Consider the following 10,729-nt stretch of genomic DNA (forward strand, 5'->3'; position numbering starts at 1 on the left):
AAAAAAAACACTCGGGTTTTTTGATACTGAGCGGTCGCGTTCTGCCCGGAAAACATTATATTTTTTGTAGTGTAAGTCGAAATCACAGTCTTGGGAAGAGAAGCAGGAAACTACTGACTATCAAATACCATAGAAAAGGCCATACTTTTGTGCCACAAGTTCCTCAAACATCTCAATCAACTCAGCCTTCAAGATACACTGTCGGATGCGATGACCAGGATTGAAGTGCCGGATTATAGTCATCAGCATTGGTCGAGTAGTTGAATACGCCCAAAGGTTACAGTCTGACGAGAGAATTCTGAGGAGATGTTTAGGAAGGGTCGTGATCCTTTTCCAGAACTTCCAGTCTTGATGGATTGATGGAAGTGGAGATCTTTTGGGTGTGGGGGTTTGATGTCGAGTACGTGTTTGAGCACCTTTACATCTACACTTTCGGGTTCTGATACTCTTACGAACGTTTTTCGTCACAGTGACGTGACCATAAATCTTCACAGCCATAGTTGTTGATAGGGCTTATACTGTGAAACAGAAGTAGACAGGGGTCAGTGAGCTTTAGGGAAAAGAGATCATGATCACAGACTCACTGTAAGGAGGATAGTGGAGGATCGAATGTAGATAAACAGTAGCTAGAGTTCTATGATGATGATTTTTTGTATATGAAAGTAATGAATGAGTAATTTATAAAAGTTCTAAAAATTCGGAAGAAAAGTAGCAAACTATCAAAGTAGCAAATTATCCAAAGGAAATGAAATATGAAAGGTTATGAGTAATTTATTAGACTTCTCAATAGTTGAATCTGTTACAAACAAAAGTCGGAAGAAAAGTAGCAAACTATCAAAGTAGCAAATTGTCTAATTGAAGGAAATTTAATCAGACAGAAGTTATGAAGGAAGCAAAGTACAAGTGAACTTCTCAAAAGTAAGAATTTGAAATCGTTATACACAAAAGTCGGAAAGTAGTGAAGTCTTGAAGGAGGAAAATAATGAAGTCTCAAACTTGGAGAAGGCAAAGTAGCAAACTATTCACCTTTTGTATCTGAATTGGACCTTCTGCTACTGTTGAAGCTTCATTGTCATTCTGATAATGTATATCGTCAGAATTGTGGTAAGAGTTTGGATGGATGAGTGAAACATCACAAAGAGTCAAATAAGACTGAACAAAAGATCACAATATACTCATACATATCATCTTTCGATCTGGCCGCGTCTATCCCGCGTCTATCTTTCAAGACATCTCGCCGGTTGCATTCCTTCGTAACTCCGGAAAGGAGAGTATTACAAGCATAACCTTTGAAGAAATTGAATTGATCTCTACGAACAGCATCACATAGCTGCTTCCCGTCGTCGTTCATTGTTCTAAGCCTCTGTGTTCTTGGACTTTTCGTAACTTTTTTGTTTTGAGAGAAGACCAGAGAAGACCCCACTTTGGGTTCGGCCAGTTTACTATCTTTACTTTACCTTTGTTAAAGACTTTTTTTAAGGTTTTTGTTTTGAGACGACCCCACCCTGGGATTCCTCTTTATTTTTGCTTTACCTTTGTTCAAGGTTTTTTGTAGGCTTCTCGTCTTGAGAGAAGACTCCACCTCGAGATGCCTGTCGGCCAGTTAAGCTTATTTCGTAAGAGCTTCTTCTTTTGAGAGAGGACCCCACTTTACCGTGCTTGCTTTACCTTTGTTCAAGGTTTTTCGCGAGTTTCGTTCAGGGTTTTTCGCGAGTTTCATCATTCGAGGAAAGACTCCACCCAGTTAAATTCAGCGCTTCGAGAAGAGAAATTGATCAGTCAAGCAACTTGCTTCTTGATATCAATTTCTCTTTAATCACATCTTGATTATTGTTATACGGTGCTCTCTTGACTCACATAATATACTGTGTTCTGTTGACTCGCATCTTGATTATTGAACTACTGTACCATCTTCACTACAAAAATTCCTGTTCAAACCCTTTCCCTATCTCAATTTCCTTCAGAGATGGATATTTTTGGTATTGAGGATAACTTGGTTTCCGTCAACAGCTTCGACATTGATCCAGGTGAGTTATCTTGATGCTCAATTCTTATTCGCCCAATTGTTTAGTAGATAATCTCACTTTGAATTCCAGTCGAAATTGACCCATCAACTGTGGCCATCTTGGACGATTTGAGCGAACTTTACAATCCCCACAGTGATCCGACGATAATAGACCCATTAATCACTCCAATCAGTCTTACTCACCAAGATGACGAGAATTATCCTGAAAGTCAGTTAATTAACGAGAATTACACTGATAGTCAGTTTATTCTTCTTCGTCTCTCGGGCTTTGTTTTGATTTTCTAAAGTTTTCTTTACGTTTTGGGAATGTCTAATCTATCCAAAAGCTACCGATACACCAACATCTTCTACTTTAAGAGGTGTTAAAAGAGCCCACACCGGAGACGGTGGATATGGAGACAGTGGACACCAATGTAAGCACTCGTGACATGAGGAAATGAAGTTTTACTTACATATTGTTTTTTTATCATTCTAGTTAAGCGAAACAGGCAAAATTTCACAGGACATTCAGATGGTCCGTGGTTTTCAATTCTAAAATTATAATTTTGATCTAGTAGCTAATGTCCATATCAAATCCCCCAATTCCAGCTGATAATCATTCCATAGATGATCAACCCATGGATAATCATTCTTCGGATTTGTTCAACGATGATCTTTCAAGCCCAACTTTTGCGAGGGATAGCGAGAAACGCCAAGCAGATCAAGTCTTCGAAGGAGAAATCAATGGTATGATCCAGCTCTATCTTGATGTTGTTTCAAACATTGATTAGGTCTTATTGTCATTCCGAACACTGTCTTTTTAGAAAATGAGCCTCCATCCAAGCGCAAAAGGCAAAATGCCATCACCGACACTTCGTCAGGATCTTCTCGATATCATGAGGGTAAGGGTTTATTCATATGAATTGCTTTGGGACTCTAGCTGACAGAGGCTGATAGGGGCTCATCAATGACACAGGTAACATCGCCAGCAGTGGAAGCTCTTCTGAATACGATGAATGTGAGATCTGTGGCTGTAACGATGAATTTCATGAGATGCTCCAGAAGATCTTCGAGAACATCGAGCTGGAAATGAAAGGGCGTTTTCATCTCGAAGGATGTGTTCATGTGAGATGACCATGAAATCTTTGGTATCCTCTCTGGTAACGCTTTTCTCCAATGATTACACTTCTGGGCTTTTTCCTCCTACACTTTCCTCAAATGAATACGCGTGTTGTTGTTTCTGCCCTGCCTCTGTACATAGATACTTGTGGGCTTTTTTTAATTTCCGTGTTCCGTTCCTATTTTGAGAATTCCATGTTTTAAATATCTCTAACTCAAAGCTCGTTCGGAAATAATTTTATATTGGGACAAACTTGAAGTCGAACGTATTCAAGTGAGAATACTTGTATAAACATGAGAGATGAAACCGAACATCCGCGCGGTCTTCGCTTGGCACAGCGATATTCTTGATAGGGTTCATCAAGACTCAATCAATTTGAAAGGGTGGGAATGTGGATGTTGAGATACAATAGAATCTGAGGATTACTGACCACTGATGAAACTAAACAGTGGCACAGTCTTTAGCAGGTTTGAGCTGCTAAGGTTGGGAATTTTTGGCGCCTACGCCGTTGTGCGCAGTTCGAAACAAAGTCGAAACAAAGTCGAAAGGAATTGACAAATCAGAAGGCCCCCGACGCCGGGGGCCCTACCAACGGGCACGGTGCGTGCAGTCTTGCATATGTAGGCGCTACAAATCCAGCACCTGCAACTCCAGACTGGTCTGACAGGTAATGAAGAACAATTTTCCAGTCAAAATGAGAGTATTGGAAGACGGAAACTGCAGTTTGGACTCAAAATGAGAGTATTGGAAGACAGACAAAGCGGTTTGGACTCAAAATGAGAGTATTGGAAGACAGACAAAGCAGTTTGGACTCAAAATGAGAGTATCAGAAGACGGGCAATGCACTTTGGACTTGAAATGCGAGTATTGGAAGCTGGAAGAGAAGTTGGACCAAAGTTCCATGTCCACACATGTGTAGGCACAGTCCCACGCCTCAATACACATGTAGGCCCTTGAAAATGACGCCTACATTGCTTTTTTGGAGATGTGGGCACTTTTTTCAAGCACCTACATGCAGGAAAATCCATGTAGGCGCTTGAAAAAAGCGCCCACATCCCCAAAAAAGCCTTGTAGGTGCTCAAAAATTAAGCCTACATGTCTTTTTCTGCATGTAGGCTTAATTTTTGAGCGCCTACATGGATTTCCCCGCATGTAGGCGTGATATTCAAGCACCTACATGTCAAATCTTAAATGGAGGTGCTTGAATTTTACGCCTACATTCAAAAAATGAGATGTAGGCGTAAATTCAAAGCGCCTACAATTGGTAGGCGTAAGCAAATTACGCCTACATTTCATTCTTAGCATGTAGGCGTAGCCAAATGACGCCTACATGGGTTTTTGGACCTGTAGGCGTCATTTTAAAAAGTTTTGAGCACCTACATCATAAATGTAGGTGCTTTTTTGTGGGAAAAAGCCATGTAGGCACTGTTTTGGCAGCGCCTACATGGATTTTATGTGGGCTGCAAATAGCAAGGGCATTTAATTTTTATATTGCATTCTTGAGGCCAAGGAAATGCACTAGCTGAACGGGGATCTGAAGAAAGATAGAATGTGTTGGGCAAACCAGAGGGAGAGCCTTGAAGGGTAAGTTGACTCAATTCATGATCAGACTTAGGTGGGAAGAGAGATTCATTTATGGTGTACAAATATCACTTCTGTCAAATTTCAGAGAATCTGACAGAAGGTTGCACAGACAGACAGATACCAAAATTTTATTTCTGTTGTTCTGTCTGAAGTTCAAGTTTAAATGCCTAAAACCATCAAAGCTTTGTTCAGCTCAAACAAACCAACAATCAAATACTATCTGTGATCTTGAATCAATCAGACCAAACTCACATTCATCAAGATGATCAGGTAAGAAAAAAAGATCCTGTTGACCAAGGCAGAAGAACTTGTTAATCTTATAATACCTTCATCAGGTCAAGTCAGTGCCTTCTAAATTTTCATTCTTCACTTCAACCGTTTGAAGATTAGAAAACTGACTTCAACCATGAATTTTGCATTTTCTACACTTTCAAGATAGCAATTTGATTTAATTCTTTTTATGCATTGAAGGTCTGAAAGTTTATTTCGTATCCTCAGAACAAATGTAACTGTCATCTCCTTTCTTCAAACTAATCAGATCAACCTTTTCTTGACACAACTACACACAACAAACTAAAAATGAAAAGAGCATATGTGACATGACTATGACCAAAACAGAATTCTTAAAACCATCTGTGATATTTGAAAGCGACTGATGTCAGCCCTGAGTACTAAACCAGAGTACTAAATGTTGACACATAATAATAAGAAATCATTAAAAAACAATCATTACAACTCAGACTCAGTTTCAAGAGTCAAATTACATATGAATTAACATATGTAACATGTGTAAAACTGATGTAAAACACTGTGTAGGTACACAACTTTTATATATCCTAAGATTACATACATGGCAAAGCTGTTACATGTATGTAACTAAGCAGAAAGGTTTATACCTATATGTAATAAAACCTAACCTTGGAACCACAAATTGTGCGCATAGAATCTTCAAACTTCAGACTATAAAAACTCTGAATATGCAAAATTGGTAAGGATCATCACATCACAATTTAACACTTTTTATTTACTAAATAAATCCTCATCACCAACTAGATTATAAGCTTCAAGTAAAGTGAACTTTACTATGTTATTTGTGATTCCTATCTTGTTATTGTGGTTCTCAACTCTCTTCATTATTGTTACTGTTCTTGGACACAGTATTGGCATAGTTGTTGATTACCATTTGTAGAATCAAACTATAAAGGAAGTAGTCCTTGAGTGCTGCTTGATCTGATTGGGATTTGGTCAGATCAAGAAACTTTAAACCTGTGTGGTACCTCTATTAGTCAGAGTTTAAAGTACTAAACACTATAAAAGAATTTAGTGTTCTTAATAATTTTATTTCTAGTTAGAAAGATAACTGATTAAGGGAATTCACTGAAGATTCAGTGCACAGGTTCCACTAAAATACTAGTAGAAGCCCCTTCTCAAATCCCTTGAAAAGCCTTTTTTTAAAGGTCCTCTAACTGCAGTCTATACTTGTTTATTACAAGTATAGAGCCAGAACCTTGTTTTTCCGCCTTCAACCCTTTTAGATCATAATCCCTACAGGGTTATACACTTTCCTTAGTGATTATACTAGCCTTAAAGAAGCTAGTATCTCACAACTGATTACAATCTTGTTCTAACTTGAAAAGAGGATGATTGAAAGACAATGGAAGCGATTGATTGTTTTGTTAGTTTGATATCTGAAGGCCATTGCTATTTGCAGCCCACACGAAAACCATGTAGGCGCTGCCAAAACAGTGCCTACGTGGGTGTTTCCCACAAAAAAGCGCCTACATTTATGATGTAGGCGCTGAAAACCATCTAAAATGACGCCTACATGATAAACAACCCATGTAGGCGTCATTTGGTTACACCTACATTCAAAATTTCAGAATGTAAGCGGAATTTTTGAGCACCTACATATCTAATTTGAAATGTAGGCGCTATTTTTGAGCGCCTGCATTCAATTTTCAGCTCAAGTAAGTGCCTACATGCAGTCTTGCAAATGTAGGTGCTCCAAATCCAGCACCTCCAACTCCAGAATGGTCTGACGGGTAATGAAGAAGTTTCAAATCAAAATGAGAGTATTGGAAGACGGAACAAGCAGTTCAGAGTTGAAATGAGTGTATCGGAAGATGGAAAAAGCAGCTTGGAGTTGAAATGAGTGTTTTGGAAGACGGAAAAAGCAGTTAAGCGTATTGGAAGATGAATATGCTCTTTTCAACTCTGAAGTGAGCATATCAGGCAACGTATATAGCAATTTGGAGTTGGAATAATTTACTGCTTTTTCTGCTTCCAATACACTCATCTTGACTCCAAACTGAGTTTGGAGTTGAAATAATTTATTGCTTTTTCCGGCTTCGGGTACACTCATTTCGACTCCAAACTGCTTTTTCTGTCTTCCAATACTCTCATTTTGACTTGAAAATCATTCTTCATTACCAGTCAGACCAGTCTGGAGTTGTAGTTGCTGAATTTGTAGCACCTACATATGCAAGACTGCATGTAGGCGCTTATTCGAGCTGAAAATTGAATATAGGCGCTTGTTTTGAAAAATATAGGCGTAATTTTTGAGTGCCTACATTGAATTTCCCATGTAGGTGCTCAAAAATAGCACCTACATTTCATTTTTTGAATGTAGGTGTAACCAAATAACGCCTACATGGGTTTTTTAACATGTAGGTGTCATTCTGGATGGTTTCCAGTGCCTACATCATAAATGTAGGCGCTTTTTTGTGGGAAACACCCATGTAGGCGTAATTTGGCCAGCGCCTACATGGTTTTCTTGTGGGCTGCAAATAGCAACCGCCTATCTGAAAGCAATCAATCATTTTGTTCTACTTGTTTGGAAAGATAAAGACTCAAAAACAATCAAAACAATTAGTTATTTTTTTAATCCTTTAGGTTAAAATCATACATTGAAGCTAGTCCAGTTGAAGTCATCTTTAATTTGATGGATGCAATGATATTGGTAGGTATGAATGAATAACTTGTGAGAAGAAGGTTTTACTAGGACTGAAGATAGCACCCATGCTTCTGTAAACAAAATGTCTGTTGTTCTGGTCAAGGGGCGTACAAAGTTCAAGAACAACAGATAGCACCAAAATTTTGGTATCTGTTGTTCTGCGAAACTTTCTGTCAATTTCTCTGAAATTTGACAGAAGTGATATTACACCATAATTATAGAAGAATGTGAACGTAATTGATTCAATTTTCACCTTTTTCTTGTCATCTTCAGAGGGCAATGTTAAACCTGCATAAGTGGCGGATCTTTTTGAGCCGCTTGGTTTTTGAAATAACAGTTGAGCTGGCCGATCAAAAGAGGACCGGTGAGATCAGCCCAATTTGTGGAAGGTAGGAGATAAGTCAAGTTGCAGTCAAGCGCTGCACATCTTGACTCAATTGTTGACTTTGGTGGCCTTATGGAATACACGGGCCTTCTTCATTATCTCCAGAAATCCATATGTTCTGGGAGGGGTCTCATGTGTAGCCATGCAGGATTTCTGGAATGTACAACAAAAAAAGAGCAAATATTGAGGTGATAACAAAAAGTAGCAAATCATTTCACTTACCACACCTTTTGCCCAGACCCACCCCCCACTGTAAGTTAATCGGTACAGAAAATTTGCATCCCAAGGGCAGACTAAGATGGTGCCATCTCCAGTGTTAGCTGTTTGAGTATGTTCACAGAACATTTGGGCCACCAACTTGTGGAGGCGAATTTGTTTACATGCATCCTAGCTCACAGGCAATGCCAGAGAAAGAGATGCAAGGCAATCAATCAAAAGGGGCAAACACACTTCTAGCTCTTGAGTAAGACCACCCACCTGCACTTTGGCTGTAGTGGGGCAGCTGGATGAAGCAATCAGCTCTTTAGCCGCGGAGGTCCAAGATTCATAATGAGTCAGAAACAACACAAGAAACACAAAATAGAAAACAAGAAGAAGAACAAGGAATATAAACAAAAATTACACACCTGAGCGTACTTTTTTGCTTTTTCTTTGGCATCTTCAGTGAAAATTATCACTGAACCCTTGTGCTTTGTTGCTTTGGCAAGGAAATGATCAATGAAGGCCTGCCAGGTAGGATATCTGACCAGCAAGATTTTCTTGCCCCCAACCTGTCCCACCCATCTCAAGTGTGGAGCAAGATACCTTGAGAGTACCATATGGCACATGCCAGGTCCATACTCATCACAAACATTGCCACCCATACCTTTGAAACTTTTAGAGATTGCCCAAGTAAGCACTTCACCAGCTCAAGGACATTTCCTCAATTAAGTATTTTGGAATCTATCAGGTTGTAGCGCCGCAGAAACTGCAGCGCGGCAAGATCTGCTAGCTACCTTCATCAAAGTGGCCTGGTTGACTTTGACATCCTTTTCAGCATGGATTTCAAACTTTGCCTGAAAAAACATCTTGTTTCATTTATCAAATTGGATACAATTGGCAGTACCAATCAGGTAAAGTCGGTTTTGTTGACTTCAGGTGGCTGGCGCATCCTCACCAGTTTGATTAGAAGCAATGCAGCAACAGATACCCTACTGGTACTGGTATTGTACCGTACCATATCTGTTTTGCTCAGTACTGTACCCGGAGTACCGTAACTTGGCGCCAGGTACAATACTGGAGGGGGTCAAGACCCATTTTTATTTTCAGCTACAGTACTCAGCATTGTAGCTGACACACAGTTACGACACTGGGTACTGCTTTGGACTAGTACCGGGAACCCAGGTACTGTACCGTACCATACCTGATTCTGAATAATACTGAAGCAGAAAGGGATTTTATAGCCTTTGTCCTTGTTGTCAAGTGGCACCACTGATGCAATTTTGTTTGTTACTATTTTTATTTTTGCTTATCACTTCCAACATGTTGTTTTTGTCTTCTTTTGTTTTTTTGGCAATACAATAGCTGCTTTGTCACAGTCCCAAAGAGGTACTTGCCACAGTACCAAGTGGTACTAGCCTAGGTACAACACTGTACCGTACCGGCATTTGCCATTCAGGTACTGGTACAGTACCGTACCTACATCTTGGAAGGGGTACGGTACTGGCCTTGGAGGTGTAAGGCAATCTCAACCCAGGGTTACGGCACTCAGTACTGTATCTCATCCGGGGTACAGTACTGGGTACTACCTTTTTGCAGTACTGTCTCCTCAGGTACAGTACTGGTATTGCAGGTACAATACCGGTACCGTATCTGTTGCTGAGTTGTTAGAAGTTGGTTCAACAACTGACACAAAATTGATTTCGGTTTAGTAAAATGAAGACTGTACATATAGAGAGACTGACTTATGTGCATTCATGTGGGCTTCAACTTCATCAGCAGGCGCTACCAAGACATCAGTGATTTGTAATTGTTGGTTAGACATCTTAGATTGTTGATTTGATATGTTGCCAAGCTGATCATAAGATAAAGAAGTGATTAGACAAATGAGCAAAATCCAAATGATGATAAAGATGCAATCAGAAGATGAAAACAAGGGGGAAATGGACACACTGATAACAAGACAGAGGTGGTGTAAAGGTGGTGTAAAGGTTGGAAAAAGGGAGCTACAGTGTCAGCCCTGAGCCCTGATTACATGACCACAGGCTAACGGTAACACATGTAATATTATATTATATGTATAAATCCATAAGTACATCTCAAGGCTCAGTGTCAAGAGCCACATAAACACATGTACAGAATGTATTAAATATGTAAAAAACCTAACCCAAGCGCCAACCACAAGTGAGACAAGAATCACACACCAACCACAAGTTGACGCTTGACCTGTGAATATATAAACCCCCCTTCTTCCCTTGATTCATCCCACATCTTTTTACACATCACAAAATCAGAATCACATTATACTTGAAATCCTATAGAGAGGATCCTCAAGTATGTGATTAGCTGTTGTGTAGTCTAAAGACCAAACTTGAGTGTCATGGGTTCTATTGCTGAGCACCCTGGTATTGATTTCTGTGAGCCTTGGGCCATCATATCCTCTAGAAATAAATCGTGAAGCAGCAAAGCTTCCTCCCTTATACG

At 39.6% G+C, this 10,729-nt stretch overlaps 3 protein-coding genes across 3 annotated transcripts; 1 reads left to right on the top strand and 2 right to left on the bottom strand.

Annotated features, from left to right (window-relative positions):
- Positions 1-120: 120 nt before the first annotated feature.
- Positions 121-498, bottom strand: MELLADRAFT_104542 (uncharacterized protein; the record flags this gene model as incomplete). The annotated part of the gene is made up of 1 exon (XM_007407930.1): positions 121-498. One exon carries the CDS (start codon positions 496-498, stop codon positions 121-123), a length of 378 nt encoding a protein of 125 aa, XP_007407992.1.
- Positions 499-1,966: 1,468 nt separating this feature from the next.
- On the top strand, positions 1,967-3,139 carry MELLADRAFT_104543 (uncharacterized protein; the record flags this gene model as incomplete). Its single annotated transcript, XM_007407651.1, has 7 exons — positions 1,967-2,027; positions 2,097-2,234; positions 2,314-2,439; positions 2,502-2,540; positions 2,615-2,752; positions 2,797-2,907; positions 2,982-3,139. The coding sequence occupies 7 exons, from the start codon at positions 1,967-1,969 to the stop codon at positions 3,137-3,139; spliced, it is 771 nt and encodes a 256-aa protein (XP_007407713.1).
- Positions 3,140-8,095: 4,956 nt separating this feature from the next.
- Positions 8,096-8,910, bottom strand: MELLADRAFT_84249 (uncharacterized protein; the record flags this gene model as incomplete). The annotated part of the gene is made up of 4 exons (XM_007407929.1): positions 8,096-8,200; positions 8,270-8,434; positions 8,498-8,566; positions 8,674-8,910. The coding sequence occupies 4 exons, from the start codon at positions 8,908-8,910 to the stop codon at positions 8,096-8,098; spliced, it is 576 nt and encodes a 191-aa protein (XP_007407991.1).
- Positions 8,911-10,729: the final 1,819 nt, after the last annotated feature.

Source organism: Melampsora larici-populina (assembly GCF_000204055.1).
Source record: "Melampsora larici-populina 98AG31 unplaced genomic scaffold MELLAscaffold_10, whole genome shotgun sequence".
NCBI lineage: Eukaryota > Fungi > Basidiomycota > Pucciniomycetes > Pucciniales > Melampsoraceae > Melampsora > Melampsora laricis-populina.